Consider the following 14,870-nt stretch of genomic DNA (forward strand, 5'->3'; position numbering starts at 1 on the left):
ACTTGCTTCAAAGATAATTTCTTTAGTCATCTGCTTTTTAAATTTCAAAATGTAATTGCTTAAAAAGAGTAATTCTTCAATTTTTTTTAAAAGAATTATCTTTGCTTGCATTGCTGTTTTTAGTCCAAAATAAGGAAGTACTATATTACAGAATTTAAACTTTCTTCTTAAGAGGCAAAGTCTACATTATTCAACTATCCAATTTGATGAAAGAATAATTTTAAATTTATCCCTAGTCTTACTGTGCCATGATTCTTCTGGAAATGAATGACTTCCTGGTCATCTTCAAATGTACTACCCATTATCATCTGTGTAACAGACTTCATAGCAAAACCAAGCATATGCTGGCAAAGAGGTACATGCTGGGACTCTGGATAGGAGAGCCATTTATCCAATAATTCTTCTGAAAGCTGCAAGAGAACAGAAAACCACAATGATTTACTATTTCCTCTTGTTAAATCAGAGAAAAAAATCAGCAACTAGATTCATTTCATAGAAAGACAGTTCAAGTCTATATTCAAAGTGTTCACTTGAATGGTCAGGCCAACACTGGCTCCACCTTTAATTATATCCTCACTGACTGAGGTTCAGATTCTGCCAAAGGGCTGATTTGAGAAACAAAACAGAACAACCACAACAATAAAAGCAAAATATAAATTAAAAGTTCAAAGATTGGAAAAACCTTAAAGCTATTGGAAATTAATAAGAGACTAAAATCTCAGAATCTAATTAAAAATTGCAAAAATTTACTACCCCAGAGTGCCTGTGATAATAGTAAACAATAAATATACGAATATGTAAACATCCTAGACATGCTTCAGTGACAGAAACCTCTCTAAGTCTCTTTTGTAATTTCTTCATTCAACACATATTTATTAAATCCCTTGTAGAATAAAAACAGTGTGAGGTAAAAAGATCAAAAGCTTTGGAGTCAGAAAAAACTTGGCTTTACTTCTGACTCTATCCCTTAGAAGTAATGTAACTTTGAGCAATTTGCTTAACTTTTCCAAGGTTCAGGTCTCTCAACAGTTAAAGGGGGATGACATCTCCTATCTTGAATGGTTACTGTGACAGGGATATTACATCCATGTTACATAAAATGGGAAGGATTTTGTAAGGAATATGTTAAAGCCCTTTTCATGTTAGGAACTCAAATTTAAGCTCCTTTTCCACATCAATTCCCATCAAAGTTTGTCACAGTTTAAAGGATTAAAATTAAGTTTTATGAAAACAAAACATTCAAAATGAAAAGATTAGCACTACATAGGTTTAAACCTACTTAAAGTGGAGTATATGGAATATAGCATTCTTTTTTGTTGTTGTTTTACATCCAAATTTATTTGAGAATGACAAAAGAAATAAAAATCAGAATATATAAGGTTAAGGTAAGAAAAAAATATAACTCTGGAATTTTTTGTAAATAAGATATTATAGTTACAAGAAGAATATAAGAAATGATCATTTGTAAAATCTGTTTCAGAGTATAATGTACAATTACCATCTTATTTCAGTATTGTTTGACCACTCTTCTATTCTAATTCTTACCCTAAATCATGCTTCAATCACCTTTTTTTTAATTAAAGTATCACTGATATACAATCTTATGATGGTTTCACATATACAACACAGTGGTTCAGCATTCACCCATATTATCAAGTCCTTACCACCTCTACTGAAGTCACTGAATATAATACTTTTTTTTTGGAGAAACAGAAGGGAAGCCTTAATGATTCCATAATATTAAGATTAGTGAATTAAATCAGTTAATATACTTTAAAAGAACTCTTTGAGATTTGGGTGAAATATGAAATAAACAGGAAAATAATTATTAAAATAGAATAAAACTGTATAAAGTTTTTCTTTCATGTTATTAACAAAATAATTCTATAAACTTTAAAAAGTTAGAATTCTATAGTTATTATTGAAATCACATAGTTTCTTTTATACTACAAAGTAAAAAAAGATTTTGGAAACAAATCATTGAAGTGAGGTTACTTCTAGGTAAAAATAGAAGAGCCAATATAACTTTAACTTGTAAGAAATGACAGAAGTTTCAAATGTGAAAGGTAAACATTGCTTTCTTACAGAAAAAAAAGATTTCTTGTAGAAAAAAATAAAACATACCAATTGATATAAGATAAATCCAAAGGATTTCCTTTTTCTAAACACCTGAAGTTTATTTGCTTCACAAAACATTTTTCTTAATAAGCATGGAGTTTTTGCCTCAAACAATTCTAGAAAAAGTGTATAACTTGCAACCATCTCAACTCTATGCACAGAAATAGGAAGTCCAAGTGAGGTTTACCCACTTAGATGCTGAACTGCCAGACCTTATTTCTTCATCATTTGGTCTGTTCCAAATGTCTAATCCTACACAGGCCTTTTTAAGCTACCAGGCCCAATCATATGTGACAAAGCTACATTCTCATCAGTAAACCATTTGTTCAAATTTATTCTAAGTACCACATGTCAGTGCAGATCCTTTACCTTGATCCTTATGCTTAAAGTAGGATTTATTTTGGTATAAGAAGTGCATTCCATTGATTTGTTTCTTTGTTCATTTGATTTTCGCAAATGGTTACATTGTTGTCTCACCATTAAGTATGTCTTTTTTCCACCATTCTGAAATGCCACCCATCATACCTGGATTTCTTGTATGAATTCAGGACTATTTCTGGACACTGTCTATTTCACTGGTCTTTAAATATGTCACTATCATAACTTTGATATTTTATTGTATCTTTATACTATTGCCTGTTATGATTCTCTTTCAAAATGTTCTGGAAGAGAGAATAACTTCCAGAATGGTGGAGTGAGGACCTTGGCAATCTCATTCTCTCTCTAAACCACTGATAATATGTGCAAAGCAATTAAACAACTAAAATCAACCATGTCAGCACTTTGGCAATTAACCAAAACCAGTAACCACTGGGAAGTGTCTATCCAACAAAAACAACTGAACTTTGGTTTTAGTTAAGGTTATGTTCATCTCCTTCTCCCCCAGGTTCAGTAGCATGGTAGCTACCAACCAACAGCACTACAGACAACACCTTTGAGTTTGACAGTAATATCACCACTAGTCACCAAAATGGTCACTGAAAATGGAGGGATGCGGGATCCCAACGACCCTAGCCCTCCCCAAAAGCTAGAAATGAGCTGGTGGAAACTTGTCAGTCAACTTCTGAAACCCTGAAATACAGTCAAAAATTTACAACAACCAGGCTTAGTAAAGAAGCTTGTACCTTGTAGTTAAGAAAGCACTGTCACATTTCAGCAACCTGCCTACCATCCTCACACCCCAGATAGGCAACACCTATGAGAAGAGCAGCCTATAATCCTGGTACAGATTCCTAAGAAACAATACAGATATTATTCTCAAAGAACTGTGGTTGTGAATCTCAACCTGTCTGGAAGCTCCATCAAGGACTGTTGCTTTGCCCAACTCTGAGCATTACCAGAGTAGGGATGGGTTCCTGGATGTTTTGTCCAGAAAATGTTTAAAGTCATAGGTAATGGCTGCAAAGGCTGGGGCAAAAACCACCACCAAGGACAAGAATAAACAGACTACAATGCCCAGGAAGGAAAAGGCTGGGAGAAGAGATAAATGTGGGAATAAGAGCTTTAAAAGCTCCTGTATATACCAGGGAATTAAGAAAAAACATGCATATGTCCAAGGGCAGAACTCAAGCTCAGTGATGAAAGGGTCAGTCCAACAGGAGGACATAACCATTATAAATATATATGTCCCCAACACAGGAGCACCTAAATATGTAAAAACAAATATTAACGGAATTAAAGAGGGAAATAGATTACAACACATTAACACACCACACAAATCAATAGGTAGATCAACCAGACAGAAAATAAATAACGAAACAGCAGCACTGAACAATACATTAGATCAGATGGACTTAACAGACATCTACAGAGCACACCACCCAAAATCAGCAGGATATGTCTTTTTCTCAAGTGTACATAGAAGCTCCAGAATAGATCACACAATATGCCACAAGAAGAGCCTCAATAAATTAAAAAAGATTGAAACTGTATCAAGTATCATTTCACATCACAGTGGTTGAAACTAGAAATAATCACACAAACAAAAAGCCTACCAACACATGGAGGTTAAACAATATACTTCTAAATAATCAATGGATCAATGACCAGATTTAAATGGAAATAATGCAATACATGGAGACAAATGAAAACAAAAATACAACAGTCCCATATTTGTGGGATGCCACAAAGGTCATTCTAAGAGGGAAGTGCACAGCAATACAAGCCTACCTCTACAAACAAGAACAATCCCAAATAAAGCCTATACTCACAGTTAAAGAAACTAGAAAAAAGAAGAACAATGAACACAAAATTAGTGGAAGGAAGAACATAATAAAGATTGGAGCAGAAATAAATAATACAGAGACATTAAAACAATAGAAAAAATTGATGAAACTAAGAGTTGGTTCTTTGAGAAAATAAATAAAATAGATAAACCCCTAGCCAGACTTAACAAGAAAAAAACAGAGAGAACACAAATGAACAAAATCAGAAACAAAGAAGGAATGGTCACAATGAATACCACAGAAATACAAAGATTATTAGAAAATACGATAAAAACTTAAATGCCAATAAATTGGACAACCTAGAAAAAATGGACAAATTCCTAGAAAAATACAACCTTCCAAGACTGACCCAGGAAGAAATAGAAAATCTGAACAGACCAATTACCATCAATGAAATTGAACTGGTAAACAAAATTTCCCAAAAACCAATATACCAGGTCCAGATGGCTTCACAGATTAATTCTACCAAACATTTAAAGAAGAGATACCCATCCTTCTTAAAGTGTTCCAAAAAGTAAAAGTGGAGGGAATACTCCCAAATTCATTCTATGAGGCCAGCAGACTCAAATACCAAAACCAGAGATATATAAATCACGAAAACTACTGATCAGTATTCCTGATGAACACAGATGCAAATATCCTCAACAAAGCATTAGCAAACTGAATTAAAAAATGCATCAAAAGGATCATCCATCATGACCAAGTGGGGTTTATTCCAGGGATGCAAGGATGGTAAAATATTCATAAATCAATCAATATTATACACCACATTAACAAAAAGGATAAAAAACATATGATCATCTCAATAGATGCTGAAAAGGCATTTGACAAACTCAACATTTACCATAAAAGCTCTCAACACAATGGGTATAGAGAAAACATACTTCAACATAATAAAGGTCATATATGACAAACCCACAGCCAACATCATACTTAACAGCGAACAGCTGAAAGTTTTTCCTTTAAGATTGGGAAGACAAGGATCCCCACTCTCCCCACTTTTATTCTACATAGTACTGGAGGTCCTAGCCACGGCAATCAGACAATACAAAGAGATGAAAGGAATCCAAATTTGTGAGGAAGAAGTTATACTTTCACTGTTTGCAGATGACATGATATTATACATAGAAAACCCTAAAGAATCCACTGAAAAAACTATTAGAACTAATAACTAGATTCAGAAAAATTGCAGGCTGCAAAATTAATACACAGAAATCTGTTGCATTCCTATATACTAACAATGAACTAGCAAAAAAGAGCAATCAGAAAAACAATTCCATTTACCATTACATCAAAAGAATAAAACACCTAGGAATAAACCTAACCAAGGGAGTGAAAGACCTATATTTTGAAAAACTATAAGACACTCATAAGAGAAATTTAAAAAGACACAAGTAACTGGAAATCTATCCTGCATTCACGGATAGGAATAATTAATACCATCAAAATGACCATCTTCCCCAAAGCAATGTATAGATTCAATGCAATCCCTATCAAAATTCCAACAACATTTTTCAATGAACTAGAACAAATAGTTCTAAAATGCATATGGAACCATAAAGGGCCCCAAATAGCCAAAGCAATCCTGAGGAAGAAGTACAAAGGTGGGGGGATTATGCTATATTTCAAGCTATACTACAAAGCTATAGCTATCAAAACAATATGGTACTGGCCCAAGAATAGAACCATAGATCAATGGAACAGAAGAGAGAGCTCATGCATATATGGTCAATTAATATATGATAAAGGAGCCATGAATACACAATGGGGAAAAGACAGCCTCTTCAATAACTGGTGTTGAGATCAAACTAAAAAGCTTCTGTACAGCAAAGGACACCATCAGCAGAACAAAAAGGCAACCTACAGTGTTGGAGAATATATTTGTAAATGATCTACCCAATAAGGGTTAAACATCCAAAATATATAAAGAGCTCATGTCACTGAGACAGTAGCACAGCATGTAGAATATGATTAATGACTCTGTAACATCTTACTATGTTGACAGACAGTGACCGCAATGGCAGGGGTGAGGGCTTAATAATATAGGTGAATGTTGAACCACTGTTTTGTGTATTGAAACCATCATAAGATTGCATATCAAAGATACTTTAATAAAAAAATAATAAAATAAAGAGCTCATATGCCTCAACACCAAAAAGACAAATAATCCAATAAAAAAATGGGTGGAGGACTTAAACAGAAATTTCTGCAAAGAAATACAGATGGCCAACAGGCACATAAAAAGATGCTCCACATTGCTAATCATCAAGAAAATGAAAATCAAAACCACAATGAAGTATCACCTCACACCAGTCAAAATGGCCACTATTCAAAAGACAAGAAACAACAAGTGTTGGCAAGGATGTGGAGAAAGGGAACCCTCCTTCACTGTTGGTGGGAATGTCAATGGTGCAGCCACTGTGAAAGCAGTATGGAGGTTCCTCAAAAAACTAAAAATAGAAATACCGTATGACCCAGAAACTCCACTTCTAGGAATTTACCTAAAGAAAACAGAATCTCTAATTAAAAAGATATATGCATCCCATTGTTCAGTGCTGCATTATTTACAACAGCCAAGATATGGAAGCAACTGAAGTGCTAGTCAGTAGGTGAACCGGTAAGAAGACATGATACATATATACAATGGGGTATTATCCAGCCATAAAAAAGGAAGAAATCCTGCCATTTGCAAAAACATGGATGAACCTAAAGTGTACTATCCTAAATGCAACAAACCAGTTAAAGACAAATACCGTATTATTTCACTTATATAGGACCTAAAAACAAAACAAAATGAACAAAACAGCAGTAGACTCACAGACAGTGAGAAGTAACTGCTGGTTACCATGGGGGAAAGGCAGGGGTGGGTCAAGGAAATAGATGAAGGGGATAAAGAGGCAAAAATCTCAATCATAATATAAATTAGTCATGGGAATGAAAGTGCAGCACAGAGAATATAATCAATAGCTCTGACATCTTTCTGTGTTGACAGTAAGTACATCTTTCTGTGTTGACAGTAAGTACACTATTTGGGGTGAGGATTTAATAATGTATACAACTGTTGAATCATTATTCTATATACTTGAAAGCAATATAATATTGTACAATAAAATAATTTTTAAAAGCACCCAAAAAAAGGTATCAGGACTGGAAAAGAAAAAAGAAAGCTATTATTTACCTCAGACAAGACAAACCATTAGAGCTAATGAGGGAATTTGACAAGGTTAATAACAAGGTCAATATGCAAAAATCAACCATAAATAGCAGTAAGAAAAAAATGAAACTTAAAACAGTATTAGTTATGATAGCATCATAAGGCCCATTAAATACCTAGGAATAAATTTAATAGAAGATATATAAGATATCTTTGCTGAAAAGAAAAAAAAAGTTACTGAGGAAAAACTAAAGACCAAAATAAGTAAAAGTGTATTCTTCCATGTTCACTGACTAGAAGATTCCATAATATATATATTTTCTAAATATATATATATAAAGATAACTTCACATAAATCAAGTGGCCTACACAGTCATCTGGTTTGTGGTAAAGGTAACTTTGCAGTTAAATGGAGAAAGGATCTTTTCAATGACTATGTTAGCCAATTGATAATCATATGCAAAAAAAATGAATGTTAACCCCCTTCCTCATTCTTTACACAATAATAAACCCCAAATACATTATATAGATCTAGGTGTGAAATGCAAACAGTAAAACTTTGAGAACAAACTTAATCAAATATCTTCAAGACATTAGGATAGGAAGATTTCTTACATAGGACAGTAAATGCAGTAACAATAAAGGCAAAAAAATAAGTTGGACTGCACTAATAATAGAATATGTTCACCAAAAGAAAAGCTTAAGAGTATATAAAGCCAAGCCACAGTAGACAATACTTGCAGTATCTTCTTAAATACAAAAACCTCTTAAAAACAATAAAAAAGAGAAAACCCAGAAGAAAAATGGGCAAAAGACTTGAAATAGCACTACACCAAAGGGAAAATCCAGCTGGCCAATAAACAAATGAAAAGATGCTCATTTTATTAGCCATCAGAAAAATGCAAATTAAAAACAAAATGAGATGCCCCTACATATCTACGAATACCAAGGAATGGTGCAGATGTAGAAAAAGTGGAACTCTAATATACTGGTATGAAACTATAAATGGTAAAACCACTCTGAAAAACTGTTCAGAAGCACCTACAAGTGTATCAATTCATTTAATCCTTAATACTATGAGACAAATAACTGTTATTACCCTCATTTGACAAATGAGGAAATGTGACACAGAAAAAAAGTAACATGCTCAAGGCTACACAACAAAAAATCATAGAATTCCTATTCCAATCTATGCAGTGAAAAGAAGAGCTCAAGCTCTCAACCACTATGCCCTACATAAGTAAGGAGGGTAAGTAAATACATCCTCAGAATAACCAGCCATGTTCATGCTGGATAAGAAAATAAAAACCAGAAGACTAATGAACTTCAAAAATAGGTGTTTAAAGATTAAAGGTCAGGATGTATATAGATTTAGGAACGAAAGGAAATATAAAGTGGGAAAAAATTTGCTGTCAGAAACTCAGAGTCTGAGACTGGTTCCAACATTTATCAAAAGGAATGCCTTTAATTAGCATCACTATTATATTTGGTTAAACACCCAATAGATAACCATCAGACATAAACCTTCTTGAGGGCAGCTTTCTATACTGGTAATTCTAGTACCTAGTACAGTATCCAGCAAATCTCAGGTACTCAATAAATATTTAGTGAATTTACCAATTCTCTTTTTCAAAATGTCCTGTCTCTACTTCAAAGAATAAGTTATATTTCTGCTAAAGAGTAAGAAGTCTCTCAAAAGTTCTCATTACATATCTCATTAACTATTTGATTCTTACCACTGATGTGTGCATCATAACTGTATATGTAATCACTGAACATTAGATCTTTCACTTTCTAAGATTTGGATTTTTATAAAGAATATGGTTTTTCTAAAAAAAAATTGATGAAAAATACTGCACAATACAGTAACAGCAGGGAATATAATTCTTCCCAAATCAACTTCTGCCTACTAGCAGCTTCCAGAAGAATAAAGGAAACTAAGTGCATAGTCCTAAAATGTCCACAAATAAAAATTGAATTTTGGGTTTAATTATTCAATGGATTATTAATAAGCTTTGTTCTTAATGCAAATTCAATGAATATTCAGACTATCACTGACAGTTGAGTAGTTCATTGTTTTTTTGAATTGTATACTTATACAGGTCAATGTAAAAGAAAATTAAATAATAAGTGAAAACATGGAAATGGTTTTAAATCACCCTAAATTCAACCCAGAGATAACTTCTAATAAGATTTTTATAGCTTTTTATGTTTTTTATAGGTATGTGTATCCATGTATATATATATATATATATATATATATATATATATATATATATATATGCACATACATATTGTATATAGATACATGTTGGAAAATGTAATAATACTATACAAACTGTCATATATGCTGATTTTTTTCACTACCATTTGTTATGGGTAGAATTGTGGCTCCCGAAAAGATCTTAAAGATTTAACTCCCAGTACCTGTGAATGTGACTTATTTGGAAATAACGGTCCTTGCAGATGATCAGCTTAAGAGGAACACATTAGAGTGGGCCTTATTCCAATATGACTGTGTCCTTATGAAAAGGGTAAATTTGGACACTAAGAAACACACACAGGGAGACTTCCTTATAAACATTAAGGCAGAGATAGGGTTGGTAAATCTACAAGCCAAGGAACACCAAAGATTGTCAGCAAACCACCAGAGACTGGGTGATTCTCCCTTCCATACCACAAAAGAAATCAACCCTGCTGACACCTTGATCTTGGATTTCCAGCCTCCATAACTGTGAGACAATACATTTCATTGTTTAAGCCATCAAGTTTGTGGTACTTTGTTATGCCAACCCTAGAAAACTAATACACCATCTTAAGATCATCTTCCTATGTCAATAAATAAATACCTTTGCCATTTTTCTTAATGTTTTCATTCTAATGCATTATATAGATTTACTATAATCTGAATAATTCTCTACTACTGGATATTTAAGTGTTTTCCAATTTCTGCTACAATAAACAATGCTTGAATAGCCATCTCTGTACAGTTGGCTTCCAACATCTGTTTCCATTTGGCTTCCTTAGATATGAAATTGCTGAGTTTAGAAGTAGGCATTTTTTAAGCTTTTGATATATACTGCCATGCTGCCCTGCAGGAAGCCATATATCAATTTACTCTTACCAGCAATATCAAAGTGCCCATTCCCACACATTTGACAGCATTAGGTGTTGTGATTTGGAAAAATCTCTGCCAGTCTAGTATCTGAACATTGCTTTCATTGGCTTATTTTGTTGCTAACTATGGGTAGGCCTTGGAAAAATTCCAAATATATAAATCGATTTACATATTTTCTTCAATGTACTTCATGCTCACTTTAGCCATTTTTCTATTGGGGCTTATATTTTTTTCTTAATGACATGCAAGCTTTTGTACATAGCTGGTTTTTAAGGGAAATTCAGGGTATATCTTCTTTGATTCTGAGTGATAGTCAAACACTTCTCTGGTGAACTTTCTTCTGTAAGACATTACACATTAAGAAAAAGCTATGAATGGTATTTCTGAATTTCTGAACATCAAATTCGGGACCCAAATATCTTAAAAACCTACTAGGACAATATGTTACTTATCAGTAACATTTTTTACTATAACACAATTTTACTGTGACTATCTCCTCACAGTACCAGACCACTGCTGATTATTCAACTGACAGATTAAATGCTGCCAGCCTCAGCTGGTAGTCTTTTTTTTTTTTTTAAAGCTACAACCATAATAATTTTGTTATCAATCCTGTCACTTGTGCCACATAACTGTGCTGTGATTTGCTCATGGCTTAATCCACTTCTTTAGCACAGTACTCTACAAAATAATGCAAATATTATAAATGATTCACAAAGGACTTTTCTAGGCACACATATATAGTACAACTACTAGAGGATTTTACGTGAATCTTTCAGTTTGTGAATCTTAACTGATAAGTATTAGGTAGGAATTCTAACAACCTGTTAAGGAGTTTCATTTGATAGTAAGTTCAACTATCATTTTATTAGTGGTAGAAATATCCAAACTTATGATAAATGCTTTCATTCCTAAGTCTCCTTTCTGAATGTACCTTCAAATTTTGTGGTGTGACAGACAGATGGACATTTATATAAAAGAATTACCCAGTGATCAAAGAACAGGAATGTGTCTATACTGGAATATTCTTTTACCTGCTATATTTATATGATATATAAATCCCATATATATGATATATAAACTGTAAAGACCCAACAAATGTATGCTATTAATCTTACTATGTATCCTGAATAAGGATACGATATAACTTACAGAGTTCTTCAGACCATTCACATTATAATACCATGCTAATTTTTTTTATTAAAGTATCATTGATATACAATCTTATGATGTTTTCACATAAACAACACTGTGGTTTCAACATTCACCCATATTATCAAGTTCTCACCCTCTCTATTGCCCATTAGAGTAGTAAGATGCTATAGAGTCATTACTTGTCTTCTCCATGCTGTACTGCCTTCCCCATGACCTACCTATATTGTGACTGCGAATCATAGTGCCCCTTAATCCCTTTCTCCCTCCCAACCCCTCCCCTTTGGTAACCACTAGTCCCTTCTTGGAGTCTGTGTGTCCGCTGCTATTTTGTTCCTTCAGTTTTGCTTTGTTTTTAGACTCCACAAATGAGTGAAGTCATTTGAATACTGTGCTAATTTCAACTAATATAAAGTTATATTATAGAAAAATAAAATTTGAGATAAAAGTCTACCTGGGGTAGACTTACATTTCAACAGATAAGATTTTGGAATCATATCAGTTATTCAGAAAGAATACATACTTTGCTTTTTAAAAAAGTCTTCAGGTAATTATTCAGTAATTATGAAATTATTAGAATTTCAGAGAAGCAAATGATTTTTTAATTCAACCTCATATTAGAATATTGTGACTATAGCACTCATAAAAGCTTTTTTTTAAAAAGAGAGAGAGAAAAAAACTAGCCAGGCAAAACTACATCCCAGGGTAGTAGAACCAAGCTATAGAGAAGCAATGGGCTAAATTGCCTGGGATCAAATCCTAGTCCTACTATGTAATAGCTGTATGATCTTGGACAAGTTATTTAACCACCCTGTGCTTCAGTTTTTTCATCTGTAACAAGAGGGAAACAACAACACCTATCTATAAAGTTCTTCAGAGGATTAAATGAGTTCATACAAACTATTAAAACAATGAACTCAAAAATGTTGGCTATGAATATTATTATTAAGCTGTCAATTTTGATGAATCTGAACAATAGTCATAAATTCTAAAATCCAGGCATACCTATTAAATAAGAATTTAGCCCTAAGTTTAGGAGACTATGGGGTTGAAGGACACAGAAAAGAGATGTTGCACTCACAGAATTAAAGTGGAGGTTTACACACAGGCTTGGAGCAGAGATGGTCAGGGCAGAAAGGAGCCAGAAATTACAGGATGAAGTTTGAGAGGATTAGAGAAGAGTCAGAACACAGAACTAAAATCTAGACCAAAACAGAAAGAAAAAAAAAGGTTTATTGTGTCAATATGAAGCATACAACTTATTTTGGGATGATAACTCTAGTAAACAGTTCTATTGTCTTAACGAAAACCATTGGTAGGAGGGAGATGCTCTGACAGCAGCACTCTTCAATCACATTCTTGCTGATTAAATATTTAATTGGTATTTTGACTTATGGGGCAGATAATAGAAACCTGAAACACATTTCTCACATATCCTGGTCTGTGAACCATAGCTTGAAAGTATGCTGGCAAGAAACATGAAAACTGGGTAATGATTGTCCACTTTGATTTGCCTTTTATCAGATAGGAGAAGAAAAAGATGGCATATAGAACATCAAAAAATATTGAAAATTTGAGATATACAGCATATGATAAAAGATTAAAGATGCTAGAATTGCTTAGCTTGAAGCAAAGAAGAATTAAGCCTTTTAATAATAAATATTACTGAAAATAAAAAGGTATTTCTATCATCACTTAAAACAAAGAAAAGAGAAATGGGCAAAATTCCCTGAAGATATACAATTTTCAAAAAACTGACAAATTAGATGTTTAAACAGAATAGAAAGGAAGATTCTGACTGTTGAATGCTTAGGCAGAGACAACATAACTGCTTCCAGGAAGGACAATGAAGGGTGATAGGAACATCCATGACAACCCAAGCGGGCAGCCTGAGAGGTCCAGAGAACATGATGCGAGCATGGCTAGTACAGAGCCTGGAGATATGAAACAGGAATGATAACAATGAGAGGGTGGGAATTTAGTAAACAAGCCTCGTGATGAATCAGTATTCATTCACTGATTTAAATATTTACTGGGGACCTATTCTACCCTGAGAGCCAAATATATCTAACTGATAATGGCTATCACTTATAAATGGAACTGGAAAGAAAAGAGACTAATGAGCAACCAGCCATGGCTTAAGGCCCTGTTCAGTCTGTCTTTAGACAGGAGCCAATGTATTAATTAATGCTTCTGGTAAATTCAGCAGGCCAGCAAGCCAATCTTGGATGGAAAGTAGGAGTTTCAAACAGGACTTTGATAAGGAAAAAATGGCAGTAAGCATTTACCAAATGTAATTTTTTAAAAACAGACACTATAGGATAAGAGTCAATAGCTCTTAAGAACTATCAAGTATTTTATGATTCAAAAAAGTTATAAAAGTGCTCATAATGTGCAATTAGAACATTTTACTAGGAATGAACAAAGTTATAAAGGAGAATTCTGTAAATGAAAGTAAAATTGACCAAGTGGCTATTATATACTAAATAGTCTCTTAAAAGCATGTTCACATTAGTATAATGCCTGGAATTTGCTTTAAAGTAATCCAGAGAGAAGACAGGGGATGTAAGTAGTGGTAAATTGAGTTTAATTCGATAACAGTTAAACTTTGGTGATGAGAAAAGGGGTTTAGATTTGCCATGATTTTTTAAATTATTTACTCTATATAATGCAAGAGTAAGCAGGGTACGTTTGTTGTGCACCTGTGAGTAATTGCGGGCTTAATCTCTATAGAATAGGAAGGACTTCTATATAACCCTCAAATAAGACATATATAGGCACATCAACTATAAGAACCCTGAATGGAAGAGGGAATGCCTTACCCAAGTTGGAAATATTGAAAAGTAAGTAGTTTCTGAGAATCAGGAGAAATATAAGCAAGGAGAAAAGTTCAGAGACCAAGAATATTGAGGAGGAAAAAGCAGAAAAGAAATGGCAGGAAAATATACTTCTCAAGCAAAGGGGAAAGAAAGGTATTTCTTGAGTAGTTACTGTGTTTTGAGACCTCTGGTAGGTATTTTACATTACTGTATCATATAATTCTCATAATAAATATGTAATATGGATGTTATTATGTTCAATTTAAGTTGAAGAGTTAAGAGCT

The 14,870-nt window shown here is 33.4% G+C and overlaps 1 protein-coding gene across 2 annotated transcripts in view; it reads right to left on the bottom strand.

Annotated features, from left to right (window-relative positions):
• The window catches only part of CYP20A1 (cytochrome P450 family 20 subfamily A member 1), a 99,457-nt gene that overhangs the window by 60,764 nt on the left and 23,823 nt on the right, over window positions 1-14,870 (bottom strand). For both annotated transcript variants that reach the window (XR_005058751.2, XM_037009221.2), the window contains exon 5: window positions 243-410. Coding sequence is in view for 1 of the 2 variants with exons in the window: in XM_037009221.2 (XP_036865116.1) it covers window positions 243-410 (168 nt within the window). In the remaining variant the exon portion in view is untranslated. The remainder of the gene's footprint in view (window positions 1-242; window positions 411-14,870) is intronic.

The sequence above is a fragment of the Manis javanica genome, chromosome 12 (genome assembly GCF_040802235.1).
Source record: "Manis javanica isolate MJ-LG chromosome 12, MJ_LKY, whole genome shotgun sequence".
Taxonomy (NCBI): Eukaryota; Metazoa; Chordata; class Mammalia; order Pholidota; family Manidae; genus Manis; species Manis javanica.